Genomic DNA, 21,474 nt, shown 5'->3' with positions numbered 1-21,474 from the left:
TCACATCCAAAATCTTTAGACTTAAAGGGGTATTCCAACTTTATACATCTTATCCCCTATCAGGTGATAGATGTATGATCGCAGGGGTCCCACCGCTGGCAACTCCCGTGATCTCTGTGCAGCCCTCAGCATTCTGTGCCAGGCGCTGCCTCTGAGATGGGGACGTGATGCCACGCCCCCTCCATTCATGTCTATGGGAGAGGGCGTGACAGGGATAGGGGGATAAGATGTATAAAGCTGGAATACCCCTTTTAAAGTATTCCTATTTTCATTTTTGTTCCATACCACAGTGCTTTACATGGATGGTCATCATTTAAACCAGTCCCTCAAGACACACACTGCAGCCAAACATATAGAGAACCAATGCACCTATTGGTATAGTTTTGCAATGTGGAAGGAAACCCATGCAAACACGAGAAGAACATACACAAGTATGCCATTGCTTTGATTTAAAACAAAAAAAAACATGCTGCAAACAAACAGTGCTAACCACTGGGAAGAGACAAGAATGTTGTTCATTGCCAATGATGTTTAAAAATAGAGAGATGTCCCACCAATAATTGGTCTACCTCTGAGTGCATCCATCCATTGCAGGGCTCAGTAGCTGATCAAGCTAAGAAGCTACATCAGTCACTATAGCTGCTATTATATATTATACTACTGGACCTGGAAATCTGTGTATTTCTTTGTCGTATTAAGTTGTGTATTTTACTTCTACAGGGGAAAATAGAAATGTGGGTAGATGTTTTCCCCAAAAGCTTGGGCCCTCCAGGACCACCATTCAATATTGTACCCCGCAAAGCTAAAAAGTAAGTTGTAAGACCTCTGCACATCCAATTCCACCTTGTGCCTAGATTTTATTCAGAAGCTGGCCAGTAGACCTTGAAGGCCCTGCAACTGGTGTCTCTTGGACCTTGATGATCCATCTATTGGTGCCATTAGATCTTGATGACCCATCTATTGGCGCCAATCGACCTTGTTGATCCTCCTATTGGTGCCATAAGACCTTTTATGACCCACCAATTGGTACTGTTAGACCTTGGTGGTCATTCTATCATGTGTCACAAAGGAAATTGAATGCATTGTATTTTTCAGCTTCATTGCATTGCTAACAAATGATAATGTTATTTCCTCTTTATCCATTCACAGAAGCATGCTTGTTTGGTCACATGTTCTTGTCTATAGCGATTTTTATCTAAAAGGCATCAGCAGTCACAGGATTATTCCAGTGAATTCTAGATAATTCAAATAATTGCACATCTGCCTATTAGTTTCTTATTCCTGCTGAGCCTTTACTTTTGTTACGTTTACTGGGAGCACTTTACCTGTGATATAGTCTATGTTTAGTACTTTAGTACGAGCTACGTATTCATGTTGCCTTGCATTTAGGATAAATATTATAACAGTACAATCTGTATGTGTTTTGTATAGCTATGTGCTTCGTGTGATTGTTTGGAATACCAAAGACGTGCTGCTTGATGAGAAGAGTATTACTGGAGAAGAAATGAGTGATATCTATGTAAAAGGGTAAGTTATAACCCTGTAGTTGAGAAGCGGTATAGAATTATAAAAAAAAAAAAAGTTAATATTCTGTAATTGTTTCCAAAGTTTTGCTGTGAGCCAGGTTCACCACACTAAACCCAGTACACTGGGATATAGTGTGGGTGAACAGGATTCTTACGATGGGTCACTTACTTATTTTGGTCCACTGGCTGCCGAGATATTTGCTTGTAAAATTCCGATATTTCAACTCCATGTCCTAGTGATGTGGAGTCACAGGACACGTGAGTGCAGCACTCTGTCTGCAGAGCGCATGCGCCAGAAGATTTCAAACAGCTCTCACGTCCTGATGACTTGAGAGCTCAGAAGAGCGCTCTGCTGTTTGAAATCTTCCAGCACATGCGCTCTATAGACAGAGCTCTGCGCTCATGGGACCTGTGACTCCACATCACTAGGACATGGAGTCTAAGATAATGAATATGCTTATGGTGTGGGCGGGCTTAGTACCTTACCTCTGGAGGCAGAGGTGGCCAGGCGGCTGGGGAAACATCTTCAAAGCGCTACTCATGGATGAAATACAGTAACTTTACTGGCAAATATGTCGGCAGCCAGAGGACCAAAATAAGTAAGTGACCCCTCGTTAGAATCCTGTTTACCCACACTATAACACAGTTTGTTGGGTTCAGTGTGGGTGAACCTGGCTGACAGTTTTCCTTTAAGGGTTTCTCTACCTTCAGTCTTTTGTGCCCTCAGAGTAACAATGTAATGTACATTGTCTGGTCTCTGTTGGGTACAGCAAGATTTAGATATTTCACTACTTGCATAGGAGAATGTACTGTATAAGAAAATAAAGTACCTCCTTGGCTTTACTAGATAGGTATAAGTTCCTCTAAATCTGGATATGTTTAAAGCCGGTTTCGTGCTGCCATAAAATGGACTACAAAATCAACTGGTGCCAGAAAGTTAAACAGATTTGTAAATTACTTCTATAAAAAAAAAATCTTAATCCTTCCAGTACTTATTAGCTGCTGAATACTACAGAGGAAATTCTTTTCTTTTTGGAACACAGAGCTCTCTGCTGAATCACAAGCACAGTACTCTCTGCTGACATCTCTGTCCATTTTAAGAACTGTCCAGAGTAGGAGAAAATCCCCATAGCAAACATATGCTGCTCTGGACAGTTCCTAAAATGGACAGAGATGTCAGCAGAGAGCACTTTGCTCATGATGTCAGCACTGTGTTCCAAAAAGAAAATAATGTCCTCTGTAGTATTCAGCAGCTAATAAGTACTGGAAGGATTAAGATTTTTTTTAATAGAAGTAAGGTACAAATCTGTTTAACTTTCTGATATCAGTTGATTTAAAAAAAAAAAAAAAAGTTTTCCATCGGAGTACCCAGTTAATGAAGCTTGGTTTGAAGGTTAATTATATGCCCTATTACACAGGGCAATTGTCAACCAAGCAGGCCAGCTGGCCGATATTGCCTTGGGTAATAGGGCCAGTAATGAGCCGACGAAGGACCAAACAATTTTATGTCAGCTTACCATTGTTTTAATATGTTAAAAAAAAAATTCTCATCTCCATGTGTATGGGGATATGCAGCCCACAAATGAGGATTGAAGCAAAGAGTCACACACATTATCCAGCGATAGTTTGTGCAGCCCTCCCCGTGTAGTGACCGAGCCTTTTAATAGGCTCTTTAATTAGGCTCTGATCTATATGTTTGCCATGTATGATGGCCCAAAGTCTGTTTCCACAGAGCTATTTGGGAGGTCCAAGTGTAAATGCAGTGTATATTGAAGACATAATTGATTTTCAAACGTAAATGTCTAAGTTTCCATGTTAGATGTTGCTTGACGTGTACATAAAACAGACACTGCAAGCACAGTGTGAATACACCCTTTGGGATATCAAGAAGTTTAGCATTCAACCATGCAGGTGAAAGCAGCCAAAAGTTAAGCATCCCATTTAAGATCCTTTTGTTCCTCTTTAATGGGGAAAGGGAATAGATATTTGTTCAGTGATTTCCCCTGCGTAGGTACAGTATGGTGGGTGGTTGAGTAGTTTTCCTACATAAGGTAATGTTCTGTATCTGTAATATAAAGTATAATGACTTAATGAACTGGTGACAAGGTAAAGGACCAGAACCAACTCTTAATATAGCAGGGTTTGCTGTTTGCTTTGGCTAAATTAGCACCAGATGAGCGCTGGCAACTGGGGATCTCGCCAGTCCCGTGTCTCGAGACTTAAGCTTCCCTTACTAGTTACTTGATTTCATGGCTGGTCTGAAAAGATCAGTATGTGAAATAAGGCTGAGCTGGACACTTTTATACACACACTCAGAGCTTGTAATCAGTACAGACTTTTTGGAAGGTACCAAAAGCGCCAGTTATCGAGGTCACCTAAAACCCAAATATGTTTGCATATTACTTTCAGTTGGATTCCTGGCAATGAAGAAAATAAGCAGAAAACAGATGTGCACTATCGGTCACTGGACGGTGAAGGAAACTTTAACTGGCGATTTGTTTTCCCATTTGAATATCTTCCAGCGGAACAGCTCTGTGTTATTTCTAAAAAGGTGGGCCCGTGAAACATTGTCGTGCCTGTATTAAATATGTTAAGCGTAAAGCACCGGATTTCTGTGTGCGGTAGACATTTACTCCTGTAGAGGCCAGGATAGTGTATTCAGATTTCAAGTCTTCCTAAAAGTAACTTTTAGCTTGGCCAACTTTCCTAGAGAAGCATATTCTAGCCAAAGAAACGACTAAGTGGAGAAAAGCATAAATGACATGTATATAAGTATTCTGATCTAAACTGTGGTCACTGTGATCATCGCATTCAGGCAGCTAGAATTATTTCACAGTCAAGTAGCATTTGCTATGTATATCTAGGGGTTGTAGAGTTCAAGGTGTAGTCCCAGCTTAAGAAATTAAGGCACATCAGCAGGGTGTATCATTACTTCATGATCGGGGAAGGTCAGTTCTGGTTGACTTCCACCATATAGATCCAGAAGCCTTTTCAGTCTTTTTTTGTGTACATTTCGTGATGATTGATCACTGATCAGGGGACTAAGGTTTGGCTTCATTTAAGTTTCATAGTGGAATATACAGTGGATGGGTAAAAATATCCTACCAATATGCCAGAACTATTTTTAGTTGGAAACCCCATTTAAATTAGTCTTAGACCTTTTTATAGTTGAATACCTTTTTAGTGTGCAAGTCATGGATTCCCAACTTCTTTAAAGGGGTACCCCACCCCTAGACATCTTATCCCCTATCCAAAGGATAGGGGATAAGATGTCTGATCGCAGGGGTCCCGCCGCTGGGGACCCCCGTAATATAACATGCGGCACCCACCTGTTACTGCTCCGGAAGCGCTGGAGGGTCTGGCTCCCGACCACGGGAACGGAAGATTGTGACGTCACGACTCCGCCCCCGTGTGGCGTCACGCCCCGCCCCCTCAATGCAAGTCCATGGGAGGGGGGGGTGACAGCAGTCACGCCCCCTCCCATAGACTTGCATTGAGGGGGAGGGGCGTGACATCAAACGGGGGTGGAATATTGACGTCACGATCTTCCGTGGTCGGGAGCCAGACCCTCCAGCGCTTCCGGAGCAGTAACAGGTGGGTGCCGCCTGCTATATTGCGGGGGTCCCCAGCGGCGGGTCCCCAGCGGCAGGACCCCTGCGATCAGACATCTTATCCCCTATCCTTTGGCTGGGGGATAACATGTCTAGGGGTGTAGTACCTCTTTAACATAAAAATGACTCTATTATTGAATGTTTCTTAAAACCATAAGGGATACACAGACAGGCAACTGACATGTGTAGTGCTGCATACAGCCCATAGTCATAGCATTAAATACCTTTTATAAATCAGTTCACTGTATATAGTAAACTTTTTTTTTTTTTTTTTTTTTTATAACTGTGCCTGGTTCTTTGAAAGACGCCAACAATATATTTTTTGGTTTTAATACATTTTTATTTAACCAGGTATATAGAACATACATATAAAATTAAAAATATAATTTGCATATAATATTACAGATATGTTCCTTAAAGAGAATAAATCTCTAGTGTTCCAAATGTTCCCACTTTTTATACCGTATATCATTCTATAACTATCTCTAGCTTAAAGGGGTTATCCAGGAAAAAACTTTTTTATATATCAACTGGCTCCAGAAAGTTAAAATGATTTGTAAATTACTTCTATTAAAAAATCTTAATCCTTTCAGTACTTATGAGCTTCTGAAGTTGAGTTGTTCTTTTCTGTCTAAGTGCTCTCTGATGACACGTGTCTCGGGAACCTCCCAGTTTAGAAGCAAATCCCCATAGCAAACCTCTTCTAAACTGGACGGTTCCCGAGACACGTGTCATCAGAGAGCACTTAGACAGAAAAGAAGAACCTTAACTTCAGAAGCTCATAAGTACTGAAAGGATTAAGATTTTTTAATAGAAGTAATTTACAAATCTGTTTAACTTTCTGGAGCCAGTTGATATATTAAAAAAAAAATAATAATTTCTGGATAACCCCTTTAAGTCAATTGCTTTTTCCCATTTTAGCAATGTATCTGTTCTATTAATAAATTTCTGTAATGTAGGCGGTTTAGATTCTTTCCACTCTTGAGTCATTAACTTTCTAGAAATATATAGTAAACAAGATACTGCTATTTTAGGATTCTTATCCAGTAGGAGATCTTTAGTATATCCGAATATACAAATTTTAGGATCATATGGGATTTTTACATTAAAAGCCTGTTCAATAGCTATGATAACCTAAATACAAAATTCTTCTAAATGAGGGCAATTCCATAGCATATGTAAGAGATTGGCCTCCTCATTTAGACATCTGGGACAAGCAGAATTCGATGCAAGTCCAATTCTATGTAAAAAGGCGGGGGTTTGATAGTCTCCCACTCTCTCCCGGAGACTGCTCAGGATAAACTCAAATTGACCTTCATTTATATCTACTTCCCTCTGCCATCGAGTGAAGGCAGGTACAGGATGGCTTTCTTGGAATTTAGCAAGCAACGTTCATGGTTAACAATTAAATCCACAGCTACATCTCTACCTATCTGTATTGTTGAGTATTTTTGTTCGGCACCCACAGCATGCCTCAGTTGTAAATACCGATAAATACTGAATATTATATTCCTCTTGAAGCTCATTAAATGACTTCAAAAACCCATCTTAAAATAAGTCTTTAAGCCATCGAATCCTAGCTTTTTTCCAAAGTCCGAAATCAGATAGCTTCTGTCTCTTTCAATGCAAAATTATCCCAGAGAGGAATGTATACAGCGAAGTTACCCACCTACCCAATCGGTTTTACTTTATTCCACATTTTCACACTATCAATTTCGTAGATGGAAAATGCGGCTTTCTTAAAAAGTGTCCATTCTCCAATGGGATGATGAATCTTTCACAAGATAGGTAATTCTGAATAATTTTGGCGGATGAAGTTTTCAATTTACCCCCTGCCTAATTTAGCAGATGTTGCGATTGGGATGCCAAAAAATAACCAGGGATTGGGTAATGACAATCCACCTATGTCCTTAGGTAAAGAAGTTCTAATTTTGCATAATGGTGTGGACAAAGATAAATATAACAGCGTTTATTCAAAAATTGCTTTTAATTCAGATATAAAATGTAAATATATATAAGTAAAATAGTAGCAAAATATCACATTATACTGGCATTTATCTAATGAAGATCTCACTGGGCCCTAGTGAGGTATCAAAGAATATGTGAATAAATTAATATTTAAATAAGTCCATGAATCTGCAGATAAAAAAATATAAAAATAAAAATACCAATAAAAAAATAATTCCGTGAAAAATGTATGGATTTGTAACAAAGTGATTGTAACATAAAGTCAATGAAAAAATTATTAAAAAGTTGATGAATGAATGATACAGAGTATCTCTCACCAATGCTTCTGGCTTGGTCTGTTGTAGTAGATGGGTCGCAGCCTTATGATCCTCATGTGCCCCAATGGGTGGAAGGGGGGCACAAATGGGTAGATCTCCCTTAGCAGCCCCGTTGGCAGGGGGGCGCAGATGGATGTTGCGTATCGTGAGCTCCGATGGCAGGGGAGCAAGCGGCAGTTGCAGCGCTCGGGACCTCGTTCGCTTACCGGCTTAGCACAGACGGCACTAGTCTGGCACTCCGGCAGGAGTGTCAGTCGGCTCGGGTGCGACAACGGGTCTGCTGGTGATGGTACTCCGGGAGCAATGGAAGGTCTGGGATTGGCGTCCCACGTGGAAGCAGGAGATGAGGCTATGCGATGCAATGGATGGTACGGTTACAGCCAGGCAGGGCGGAGTAGAACAAGTTTAACTCCTCAGTTGCTGAGGTATTTGCAGATGGACGCTGGTGGTGACTGTGTGAATAGTGCCAGATTTCTAGACTCGTTTCGGGGTACTGGGAAACAAAGACCTCCGACCCCTTCCTCAGTAGAAATTTGTATATGGAAATGTACACATTTCTACTGAGGAAGGGGTCGGAGGTCTTTGTTTCCCAGTACCCCGAAACGCGTCTAGAAATCTGGCACTATTCACACAGTCACCACCAGCGTCCATCTGCAAATACCTCAGCAACTGAGGAGTTAAACTTGTTCTACTCCGCCCTGCCTGGCTGTAACCTTACCATCCATTGCATCGCATAGCCTCATCTCCTGCTTCCACGTGGGACGCCAATCCCAGACCTTCCATTGCTCCCGGAGTACCATCACCAGCAGACCCGTTGTCGCACCCGAGCCGACTGACACTCCTGCCGGAGTTCCAGACTAGTGCCGTCTGTGCTAAGCCGGTAAGCGAACGAGGTCCCGAGCGCTGCAACTGCCGCTTGCTCCCCTGCCATCGGAGCTCACGATACGCAACATCCATCTGCGCCCCCCTGCCAAGGGGGCTGCTAAGGGAGATCTACCCATCTGTGCCCCCCTTCCACCCATTGGGGCACATGAGGATCATAAGGCTGCGACCCATCTACTACAACAGACCAAGCCAGAAGCAGTGGTGAGAGATACTCTGTATCATTCATTCATCAACTTTTTAATAATTTTTTCATTGACTTTATGTTACAATCATTTTGTTACAAATCCATACATTTTTCACGGAATTATTTTTTTATTGGTATTTTTATATTTTTTTATCTGCAGATTCATGGACTTATTTAAATATTAATTTATTCACATATTCTTTGATACCTCACTAGGGCCCAGTGAGATCTTCATTAGATAAATGCCAGTATAATGTGATATTTTGCTACTATTTTATTTATATATATATATTACATTTTATATCTGAATTAAAAGCAATTTTTGAATAAACGCTGTTATATTTATCTTTGTCCACACCATTATGCACCATTGGTGAGGTCCTAGAGGCATAAGCTATAGGTTTTATCAATTTACATTATTGTTGCCGGTGGGGTCCGGCTTTAGCTTCAATTGCCTCGGTCCTTCTGTTGTGAGCTGCACCTTATTTTTAAGTTCTAATTTTAGCTTTGGTTCGGTTTCGGCCATTCCAAATAAAGTCTCTAAATTGCATATTCATTGTTTGGAACAAATTAGTGGAAATCCATACCGGGGAATTATACAGTATATATAATAATTTTTGCATATAACTCATTTTGATAAGGTTGACACGACCTACCACTGATAAAGGAAGTCGACGCCAAGCCAGGGTTTTACGTTTAAATCTATTCAACAATGGAGTCATATTTAATGCTTCAAAACCATTTACAAAAGGGGAGATTTTTATACCTAAATAGTTTATTTGAATTACACACCTCTTCATTAACCTAGATTTTATCAACTTCTTGATCTAGACATTTAGAATGACTTTTGCCGATTAAGGCAGATCCCAGAGACTTTCCCAAATTGCCAACAATATAAAGAATGATGAAGCTCTGTGATATGTATTCATCAATTATAACTGTGCTTTTAAGTATATTTTAATAAGAACAACTAAAACCTTTGTATCCTTGTGAACACTCACACATCTAACATAGTGGAACTCTGGAAGTCTGTAACAAGGCACTTATTTAGATATAGATTTAGATAACTGGTGTCATCTCATCTGTCCTTGGGCTCAGCAGCACCCCCTATAGTTGTATCCCTGTATAGTATGCCTATATCTGCATATGTCATCCTGGACATTTCAGTTTTTTTTTTTTTTACTATTGTTTTGTAAAACTAATTTCCATCCAAAATCTAAATATAATCACATTAGTAAATTAGAAGTTACAGTGACAGCCAAAAATGGCATCCAGTCCAGTAGCACACTTTCTTTGGACCACCAGAAAAAGGGATTCTGAAAATCCAATGCAGATTGAGTTAATGTATATCCCACCATATACAATAAACAAGTTTGTCCTCCTTTTCACATGTTAAACACATCTTATATGTTGTACAAGAAATTGGACCTTATAGTCAAAATTACTATAAAAAAAATACCTTCCTTTTTATTAGATAAAAATACAAGTAGAAATGCTATCATAATATGACAGAGATATTGATGACCAATACCCATCAGGATAGCAAAATACAACAGGCAATATGATGTATATATAAACTGTTGTGCATACCTGTTATTATCATGCTAAATCAACTGGGCCCTGACAGATGGATATACCAAGAGGTGGCTGTTGAAGATGAGCGAAGTTCCAATGATTCGATTCATCAAGAACTTCTCGGGAAAAGGTGGATACAGTCCTAGAAGACTCTCCTAGGACTGTATCCACCTTTTCTAGCCCACCGGAGCACCTGAAAGCTGAACTAATTTATGCCGGCTAAAGTCAGCAACTGTTGAGCCGAGAAGTTCGTGACTAATCGAATCACTGTAACTTTGCTCATCTCTAGTGGCTGTTAAGCATTGTTTCATCACAAATGCTTTACTTGTGGTAGACAGAATGCCCAAGTGAAATCCTCTATATCCTGCGGACCCCAATGTGCGTTTTGATATTCCCAGTCATTGGACATCATTAACTTTAACTATAAGTCATTATTATGGTCTAATAGCTTTCACACAATTTGTTAGTCACCTGTATAATATAGACCCTAGTGCAAGTGATCATATCCAAAATCAGATCCGGATGTAGCGTCTTCTGCTGGATCTTGGGAATCCATTATTGTGTCAGATGCCAGACGCACCAGTACTACCCTGTCTATATCAAATTTGTCAAAAATCACTGCAATGCATGCAGCTTAGTTCTCCCCATCAAAACAATAGTTGCCACAGTAGGACCCACTGGGTTCATCAGACCATGATTTTCTTATTTTTACAACTGGTCCAGTCATTCATTGTGTTATCCATTATGTTTAAAAAGTAGCAGATTTCTACTCTTCAGTCTTTATCTCCAGTTTGCAGTTCTCCCAGAGCTGGTGGGCAGAGCTCCCTCTTCCTTCCTCCATAGACATGTATTGTTGTCTTGCAGACACAGGACAAAGCTGAGCTGATTTTTAGAGAAGACTTGAGCAGCAGGAGGAGGAAGGAAAAAACATTTGAAAACCATTTTTGTCTAAAAACATATATTACAAAGTTTCTTATATTTGCTTGTACTATTGATCTATGCAAAGTTTGTTCACATGAGCGTGCCTATTTAAGGCTATGTTCACACTTGCATTGTTGTTTTTGTTCATAACTGTTTTCTGCTATATATTTGTTCAACCGAAAATGTAAATTTTTCCTTTTAAATTAAATGTGGATGTGATATGTTATTTTTATCTATAATTTTTAGGAACATTTTTGGAGCCTTGATAAAACAGAATTTAAGTTACCTCCAAAATTATTACTTCAAATCTGGGACAATGACAAATTCTCCTTGGATGACTACTTAGGTATGGATTTCCTGGTCACAGTTCTGAGTGTTATATTTGTATCATTTGCTCTATGCAAATCTTTAAATACAATAAGGTGCACTAGTGAATAGAAGTTCTTCCCACCATATAGTTCCCATAACTGAGGATCATTTGCTATCTGTATGTTGTGCCTGGTAACTGGCTAAAACAACAAATTATTTTAGGACTATCATGAACTGTTATTTGTCAGTCACTCAGACTCGATGCCAAGTCAATGCCAGTGTAGCGGTCCAAAGGAGGAGATCAGTCTTGTTTTGAAATGCATATATTTTATTGGACCTGTATATATATAAAAAAAAACTTGTACAACTGTGTCCCTGCAACCAACAAAATTCTTCTAGTTCACAATGATTTTCTTGTTTCAGCAACTCGCAATGCTCCTCCTCAAATGGGTATTCTGAACTCGAAGGTTATCCCCTATAGATCGGATAGAGAATAGCAAGGTGATTCGTGGGGGTCTAATGAGAATGAAGGAAGGAAGAAGGAAGACTGTAACATAGAGTACTGCGTACGTGCAGCCAGCAAAACATTCATTCACTATGAGGCTTATGCTCAATGCCCTGCAATATTTGGGAGCCCCATGGAGAATGAATAGAGTGCTGGCCATGCACGATTATTGCGCTCCATTTATTCTGATGACAATTTTCCTTTCTCAGCAGTTGGACCCCCATTCATTGGCTTGTTTTTCCCTATCCTGTGGTTAGGGGATAACTTTGAAAAATGGGTAGGGGATAACTTTTAATGTCCTGTCAGATAGATGCAAGGACATGAACACTACCCATTATATTCTGGTTTTGGGAGCTATAAACTCTTGATGTAAACTAGGTCTATAAAATCAGGTCTTGTAGAGCAATTTATTGGAGAACCTATACTACAATCCATGAGTACACACAGTGCAAAATAAAGCCCTTGACAATCAGCTTATTTTATGTATGATGCATGAATTGGCATGGTGCGATCAGGCAGATTGAGAAGGTTACCACATGTTATCATTTCTATTCTCATTTCTTATTCATGACACAATAGACTCTCAATTTTTATGGAGATCAGCATCTGCTTTTAATTTGTCGACAGCCAACCAGGTGAGGCTTGTGGTTACCATTAGCGAGACCCCACTGGCCTTGATCCTGATCATTTGCTCCACTAAAATACATGTATGGCAAACCATATGTTCTGTGCGCTTATGGACGGCAAGCTGAGGTTCCCCAGGGAGAGGCTGTAAATTAGAAGAGACACTTTTACTAGTGTAGCACTGAGTCATAGAAAGCTTTTACCAAAATTATTATTTCAACAGTAACCTGTTAGTATGTCGATGTTTGACCTGGTCCACCACAAAGAGGTGCACATCCCATTAATCAAAAATGTATCAATTAAAACGTCTAGAGGAGCTGGGTGACATGGTCATGGGTTTGGGGTAAATGGATGCACGCAATGCTAAAACTTTAAATTTTACTATGAAATTAATTAAAATAACTGCCTACTGTATTTGAAGGGTTGTTGTTGTTTTTGATTTACAATGCAAAGAGAATGAAGTCTGGCACTGCTGCCACAAAGATACACACAGTCCTTTCTTTATACTAAACTTCAACAGGTGACCGTATGCTATTGTAATCAGAAACTCATGGTGGTACTACAGCCAACCAAATATATAGAGTGTTCAAATGTGATCACCCCCTGTGCAACTACATTCCCCTCCTTGACCCCACCCTGTGTCACTACATTCCCCCTCTTGACCACCCCCCTGTGTCACTACATTCCCCCTTGATCACCCCCTGTGTCACCCCCCATCACTCCCTGTGCCACTTTATTCCTCTCCTTGATCCTCCCCCTGTGCTACTTTATTCCCCCTTATCATCTCCTTTGCTATTCTATTCCCCACTTTATCACCCCCATTGCCACTTCATACCCCCTCGATCACCCCTGTGCCACTCAATACCCTCCCCTGATCAACCCCTGTGCCACTTCATTCTCCCCCTTGACCCCACACTGTGCCACTTAATCCCCTCCCTGTTCTCCCCTGTGTCACTTCATCTACCGCCCCCCATGCTATTTCATTCCCCACTGGCCTCAGTTCAGCTGTATGGCAGGTGCAGGCTCGGCAGAAGTCCTTGCAGCCATAACCACAGCTTACTGCTTTAAAGCGGCCACGCTGCCGGCTGCCAGTTCAAGATCAGTAGTAGAGATGAGCGAAGTTACAGTGATTCAATTCGTCACAAACCTCGTGGCTCGTCAGTTGCTGACTTTACCATGCATAAATTAGTTCAGCTTTCAGGTGGGTTGGAAAAGGTGGATACAGTCCTAGGAGACTCTTCTAGGACTGTATCCACCTTTTCCAGCCCACCAGAGCACCAGAAAGCTGAACTAATTTATGCAGGATAAAGTCAGCAACTGCCGAGCCGTGAAGTTTGTAACGAATCAAATCACTGTAACTTCGCTCATCTCTAATCAGTAGCATGGGCCATGGCCACTGGAGAGTAGTGACCAGTTGTGACTACTGCGGTGGTATGGTCGCGCGAAACATCTGGGGTCTGCTGCTGACACACTGTGTTGCAACACCCACTTTGGAAAGCACTGCCCTACAGCATAACCAGGTTGTAAAAGCTAGGGGCGATTGGCAAGAGATTTAGTAGAATATACAGGAAGGATCCTTTATTACATAAGGGAGGAAAACACACAAGTTAGATCTTTTTGAAGGAATAGAGCCGAGAACCGGACATTCGAATGACAGTAACTAAAAATTAATGGGAAATAAATTTCATAGGGCTTATTAAATAGGAAAGAAAACACAGTTATAATGGCATATACTACAAAGTGTTCATTCTTTTATGAAATGTTGCAATATAAAATTTGCTGTCTCATGGCCTATAAAAACCTTTCCTTTTTTGCTCTATTTATAGGCTTTGTTGAACTTGATTTGCACCGCACAATACTACCAGCAAAAACCTCACAGAAATGCAACTTGGATATGATCGATCTCCCTCATCCTTCCAAGGTTTCCTCTCTCTTTGAACAGAAGTCCATGAGAGGGTGGTGGCCGTGCTATGCTGAGAAGGAAGGAAAACGTATCTTGGCTGTAAGAATTCATGTTGGTTATCTTTATCTCAGTGTAGGAGCAGCAGTTCTTGTGTTCATATTTCCAAAAATGTATTAGGTTAAAAGAGAATATCTGACTTAGCCCTTTCATAAAAACATTCATTTTTTTAGTCTTTTTTTTCCTGAATACAAAGTGGCATGCATTCAGCCTGTTATTCCTACCCTAGAAGCTACTCTCCACAGTGAAGTAACCTCTGTAATATGGTAACCGTTGGTACATGTCACAATTTTTATTTTCTGTAGGATTATGGCCCCATAGACTAAGTGGCATATTATGCCTCTCTACAATTCAGAGATTGTACAGAGCTGTAGTATGGCCATATATACCTTTTGACTTCTTTCTACTGCTTGTCTGGTTTATCTGACCATGCACTGTTAATGGGGAACTGCTATACTCTATGGATTATTATCTCTCATTTCTTGATATGAAAATAAAGCTGTCCACACGTGGCCGGTTTACCACAAGCAAAACTCTTGTTTAGCTTAGATTTCACACTAAGAAGCAGTCTATAATGTGTTTTTCTAACAGAAAATGTCTGTTTTATCGACCTTTAAATTTCCTCTTGGAAAAGGAAAGGAGGATATCTGACTGCTTACAACCCTCCTACACCTATGGGGCATAGGACACGTCCTACTGAGATCATATGTATCTGGGAGGCAACTACCTATCCATGGCTGCCATGGAGAGGTTGTCCTAAAGAAGGAGATAGATGTGGGGAGGGTGGATCTGTTGAAAATGATGCAACAACCCCTTTTGTTGTACCTATTACATACATATGTGGATTGCACAGGTATTTGGTTTTATAAAATCAAGACAGCCAGTTCTGGGAATTGATATAGAAAGGTTACAGAACCCCTACAGAGGGGTAAGGGGGAAGGTGGACTTGCAGACACTTCTCCTTAAGCCTACTTCTTGGCCTTGCAGCTGCAACATATGTGGGGTTGGGATAGAGGCTCCAATGACGTGCAATACTCATAGCTGTGACCATATCATGGTCATACTTTACTCTGAGACATTGGAATCCCTGAGATTTTGAATGGCAGGGTAGGGTGTCAAACTTGTTTTTCATTCAAAAACTTTGGTAGTGACTACGTGGTCCACAGAGTATTTTAAAGGCCACATCTATACCACTGTTTGGGATTCTCCTTGCAATTATAGACTGCCAATTACTACCTTTTGTAAGTATTCCAAAGAATGGCAATATGTAGGCTTATGGGGAGTTTCCCAGCTTTTTTTTAGATGGTGTGCTTTTGAACAGATTCGTGACTGATTTGTCATTCCTGGCAGGGAATTTTATCACTCTTTACAGCAGAGGCAAGCCTTTTATGTTTTTGGTAGCCATAGCCTTAACATTTAGTCTAAAGAGATGTGGTCTCCAACTCTGGTAATCTCACATCTCTTTTCTTATCCTGGACATTTTGATGTGTAAACATCCTATGTACAGCAAAAAAATGTGGGAGCAATTGGTAGGCCCCATTGAAGATGATCAGTGGACACAACCCTCTCTGTGAAGCACATAGTTTCTTATATTCATTAAGTATATTGAATCCCCAAGGGATTTCTTTGGGATGGGGAAGATTCATCAAGATCTGTGCTGAGGAAAAGTTGACCAGTTTCCCATTGCAACCAATCAGATCGCTTATTTCATGTTTTAAAGGCCTTTGCAAAAATGAAAGAAGCAACGTGATTGGTTTCTATGGGCATCTGGTCGACTTTTCCTCTGCACACATTTTAGTGAATCTCCCCCATAGGCATTAGGGATGATTCTAATTTCTCACACTGTAAATTTCCACGGGAAGATTTACTGCATGTGGTTTTGAAGCTTTAGAAAGATTTTGGGAGTCTGTGTGGCTGCTATTGATCATTTTTACTCAATAACTGTTGCATCAATGTCTCCCTTTGTTTGTGTGTTGGACTATGTGGAGGATCTCACTGTGACCAAGCCACATATACCCACAAATGCCAGACTGCTCTATATGGTTCAAAAAACTCATTCGCACAGCATTGGTTAGATGAGCCTAGTCCTACCTTGTGAGAATTGGACCAAGTTAATTGGTTGGTTAAGTTGGAAGGAGCCAATCAGATTCCAGCTGATTTCAACCTATTTAGTTATGTTGTTTCGGCTATTTCATGATCGGCACTGCTATCCTTTTTGTTTCTCCTAATACATGATGGTCACAGTGTTGACTTTCAATACAATATTCCTCTTTTTCCATATATATAATATAATATAATGCTTATGTATATACCTTTTTTTTCTTTGAGGACTGTCACAGAGCATGTTGAAGATTATAGACTACATGATTTTTGTCTATTTTGTTATCCGTTCGTTACTTTTGTATGATATATGTTTTGTACCTATTTTTTTGTGGGGTATTTCGCTATTTAGTGATGTCCTCAGGCTTTTGGTTGTGTTTTTCCAAGGTCTCCAGAAAATTACAAAAAAAATCTAAATTAACAAAAGATATATTTTAGATAGATAGAATTTAGGAATCCTGTTTAAACTGTGTAAATATAAGTAACATTACACCCTGTGCGTTAGTATAAATACTGTATGAACTCACATGAAATGAAGTCCCCACAAGAGCATAATTGTTTATACATTTCTGTATATCTAAAAAGATTGAAGAGAGCCATCTGAATAACTCGATGGCTAGTTGGTATAGGTATTGTTGCCATTATCTGAACTATTGCAGCTCGCACACGCGTTGACCTCCAGGAGCCTCCAAAAGAGATCTTTGCTTAAAAGCTAAAATGCATTATTTTCTCTAAACAACCAGAACACAATGTTTAGTGAGATGTCATGAATCTGTTTTCATTTGCCAAAAGGGAAAAATCGAGCTGACGCTGGAAGTGCTAAATGAGAAAGAGTCAGAAGAAAGGCCAGCTGGCAAGGGACGGGATGAACCCAACATGAACCCCAAGTTAGATCCACCAAAGTAAGAACTTTTTCCTATTCTTAGAGTAACGTGCTCTGCATTCGGATCTTCTCCCAGACTTCTCCAGAACCCGGTTCTGACTAGATAACAAACTATTCTGATCATTCTTCTGGTTCCTGGTTTTTCTCGTCCCCTCTTTCTTAGTCGTCTATCTTTTTATGCGTTGTTGTTTGACAGCTGACATTTGTCCTTTTTCTTCCTCGCAGAGTTAATTATTAATTGAGTTGCATTATTTTCCACAACGTAAAGTACCGAACTCTTTTTCTTTCTCTCTGTTTGTTCCTGTGATTAATATTGTTTCTTTCTAAATGCAGCCGACCAGAAACCTCTTTCCTTTGGTTCACAAACCCATGCAAGACAATGAAATTCATTGTGTGGCGCAGATTCAAATGGATCTTCATTGGTATCATCGTCTTGATTTTAGTGCTGCTGTTCATCGGAGTGTTCTTGTATTCTTTGCCGGTAGGTCATCTGGAGCATACATTTTTGGATAAAATTTACAGTCTTTAATATCAGACAGATAGAATAATATATTGTATGTACCAATTCACTATGGTGAATGAATCCATGCATTCTTTCTTATTTAAAAAGTGCAAAATTGTTGAGGTTTTTTAAAGTGAATTATATAGAAAACTTATATGTTAATGTCATAGTTTAAGAGTTTTGTCTTCTATATTTTATTGTCATCCTATATTAAGCCTAACACTTTTATATATTTTCACATTATTATTCTTTTTTTCATAATTTTTTTTTTTATTATTATTTATTTATTTTAATTATTTTATTAATACATTTTTTTTTTCTTACTTCTATTACAGGGCTACATTTCCATGAAGATCGTGAAACCATTTTAATAGAAAATACAAACTTCAGCTGAACAATCTTGAGATTAGTATTTGTCTCTCCCAGTGGTGGCCTGGAACTTGGAAGAAGACCTTCTTAATAGATGTAACCTTGTTCACTTGTCTGCTAAATATAATAAATGGGTGCGACTTATAACCAAGGTTAGAGAAGGTTCATAGGGTCATGACTTGTGTTGCAAGTCTATTTTTTCAACAAAATACTTTTCACAAGTCCACCTCAGGTGTAGGTTCCCAATGTATGCACTCATTGCTTTCTCCTCGACATAACTTATATCTATTCATTTTTACTAAAAAGACGGATGTTCTCAGACAAAAATCCTGTCTCATGGAATGTGTAAAAGTGCAATAATATTATTACAACTGTACATGTACAGAGGTCAAAATACAAAGCACCGTTATTTGCACCGTTATATTTGTATACTTTTTATATGCGATTTTTTTCAATTGTAAAATTGATGTACACGCTAAATAAATAGCACTATTTTCCACTTTTTCTGACTGATTCTTTTTGATTCTACTCTGTGTTAAAAGGGTACTCCGGTGGAAAACTTTTCTTTTTTTTTTTAAATCAACTGGTGCCAGAAAGTTAAACAGATTTGCAAATTACTTCTATTAAAAAATCTTAATCATTCCAGTACTTATTAGCTGCTGAATACTACAGAGGAAAGTGTTTTCTTTTTTTCACTGGCTTAAAGGGGTTATGCGGCTGTTTTTTTTTTTTTTTTTTTTTTTTCTTGTAGTTTTTCAAATATGCCCATTCTGTCAGCTATTAAAAGAAAACAAAAACTTTAATTATCTCCTTGGTGCCTTCGGCATCCTGTTTCCGACCTATGGTGCTATCCTCTTGGTGCTGGGCATCGATCCATCACAGAGCAGCTTAGTGAATCGCTGAGTTGGTTGGCTGAGCGCAATTGTGACTTATTGAGCACCGGCACCATAAAGAAGAATGGGGCTCAGTCAATCACTGAGAGATACCGCTGCAGCCCGCGATTCGCTGAGCTGCACTGTGACTGATCCTCCAACCCCTGATACCAGAAAGACGATTGCAATGTTAGCAGTATGTCAAGTAAGTGTTGGAGTTAAGTAAAGGTTTGTTTTATTTACATTTTAAATCTAACATTGAGCATATTAACCCCTTCCCGCAAATGGATGTCTATGTACATGGCAGAAGTGGAAATTCTGGAGCCAAACGTGCCCGGGGGAGACCACCTACTTCGCAGCAGCCTACCTTTCTAGGAGGTAGTGGAACAGGGGTTCCTGGAGACGGCCCTAGCAGCAGTCAATTTGTGCGGACTGTAGGTGGGAAAATCAGCTACTCGGCGGTGTGGTAGTTTTTCATCAGGCATCCGGGGGAGGCTCACGTAGCCACATGCAAGATATGTCGGCAGAAGGTGAAGCGTGGCCAGGGTCCCAATGTTGGCACCACGGCCCTGTGTCAACACATGCTTCACCACCATAAAGCGGCCTCGGAGAACTGTGGCTCCGATGTAGTGGTCCAGCCTGCTGCATCTCCCAGTGGCCATCCGCTCCCTCCTTCATCCAGCCAAGGCTCCACCACCTCAGCCGAAGGGAGCTGTGTGTCAAACCCTCTTTATGTCGCTCCATATGCTCCTGCTTCTCCCACTTTTAGTCAGCCATTCCGCCAACAATCCATCGGCGAAGCAATGTCCAAGAGACAACAATATACACCCACTCATCCAACGGTGCAGAAGTTGAATGTGCTCCTGTCCAAGTTGCTGGTGCTGCAGTCCCTCCCTTTCCAAGTGGTGGACTCTGCACCCTTCAGAGAATTAATGGAGAGTCCCAAGCCGTCATTTCTTTGTGAAGAAGGCAGTACCAGCCCTGCATAAGTTTGTACAAGAGAAGGTGGGCCAGTCCTTGTCTTACATGTCTTTTACAGCCCACTGGGTAAATGTGGTTCTTCAATTAAAATTTCAAAAATTCTTGTGTTTTTTCTTGGGGATTGTGAAGCCCTGGTGTGTACTCATGCTTCAGCCAACTCCAGGCTGTGTCATTCAGGCAATATATGGTTTACTGATGCCACTGCTGTGCCTGGGTATAAACATTTTGCTATGGTAGGTAGCACCAGCTATGCAAAATCTTCGGTTTTAATTCATATTATAATCTTGGGGATTGTGAAGGCCTAGTGCCTACTCATGCTGCTGGCAACTCCGGGCTGTGCCATTCATCCACTATATGGTCTCCTCATGCTTCAGCCTCATCTAAGCTATGTCATTCAGCCACTATATAGTGTCCTCATGCTGCCAACACCTCCACGCTGTGTCATTCAGCCACTATATAGTGTCCTCATGCTGCCAACACCTCCACGCTGTGCCATTCAGCCACTATATGGTCTCCTCATGCTGCCAACACCTCCACGCTGTGTCGGTCAGTCACTATATGGTCTCCTCACACTGATGCCACCTCCAGGCTCTGCCATTGTGCTGCTGTGCGGCAGTTATTCTAAAAGTGATGCCGGTAATCTGCATGTTATTCTGAATAACAGTATTATTTCACTACCCCAGCACACTCCATATGCGTTTTAGAACACAGCAAAGTGTTCTATACCCCTATTGAGGCTCTCTGTAGGCTAGAAATAGCCTTTTTTAATATAGATTCGCTGCGAAAAAATTTGGATCTAAACAAACTTTTTCGGAAAATTTGGCAAATTGGCCGAATCAAATTTTTGAAAAGTTCGCTCATCTCTAGCCCTCATACATCCATAGAAACAGAAAAATAAAAAAGTTATAGGGGTCAGAAGTGGACAATTTTAAATATACTAATTTTGGTGCATGTAGTAATAATTTTTTAAAACCTATATAAATTAGGTATCCTTGTAACTGTATGGACCTACAGAATAAACATAAGGTGTCATTTGTACTGAAAAGTGCACTGTGTGTAGAATCTGAAGCCCCAAAATTTACAAAATGGTGTTTGTTTGTTTTGTTTTTTAAATTTTGCCCCACAAATATTTTTTTTTCTGATTTTGTGGTAGATTTTTTGGAGAAATAATTAATGGTATTACAAAGTTAAATTGGTGGCACAAAAACAAGCCCTCATATGGGTCTGTATGTGGAAAATTGAAAGTGTTATGATTTTTAGAAGGTGAGGAGGAAAAAACAAAAGTGCAAAAATGAAAAAATGGCCAGAGAGGGAAAAAAAAAAAAAAAAAGACCCTACTGTCGGAGTACCCCTTTTTGAAAGGGTTGTCTGGCACTGCAAAT

At 40.1% G+C, this 21,474-nt stretch overlaps 1 protein-coding gene across 12 annotated transcripts in view; it reads left to right on the top strand.

Moving 5' to 3' along the window:
• MYOF (myoferlin) overlaps window positions 1-18,733 on the top strand; it is a 228,335-nt gene extending 209,602 nt beyond the window's left edge. For all 12 annotated transcript variants that reach the window (XM_056529441.1, XM_056529439.1, XM_056529437.1 and 9 more), the window contains 8 exons: window positions 721-809; window positions 1,432-1,527; window positions 3,936-4,077; window positions 11,234-11,333; window positions 14,252-14,427; window positions 17,278-17,387; window positions 17,702-17,849; window positions 18,206-18,733. In XM_056529441.1, coding sequence (XP_056385416.1) covers window positions 721-809; window positions 1,432-1,527; window positions 3,936-4,077; window positions 11,234-11,333; window positions 14,252-14,427; window positions 17,278-17,387; window positions 17,702-17,849; window positions 18,206-18,241 — 897 coding nt within the window. In that variant the 3' untranslated portion in view covers window positions 18,242-18,733. The remainder of the gene's footprint in view (window positions 1-720; window positions 810-1,431; window positions 1,528-3,935; window positions 4,078-11,233; window positions 11,334-14,251; window positions 14,428-17,277; window positions 17,388-17,701; window positions 17,850-18,205) is intronic.
• Window positions 18,734-21,474: the final 2,741 nt, after the last annotated feature.

Source organism: Hyla sarda, chromosome 7 (assembly GCF_029499605.1).
Source record: "Hyla sarda isolate aHylSar1 chromosome 7, aHylSar1.hap1, whole genome shotgun sequence".
In the NCBI taxonomy this organism is placed as follows: domain Eukaryota; kingdom Metazoa; phylum Chordata; class Amphibia; order Anura; family Hylidae; genus Hyla; species Hyla sarda.
This window is presented reverse-complemented; position numbering and strand designations above follow the sequence as displayed.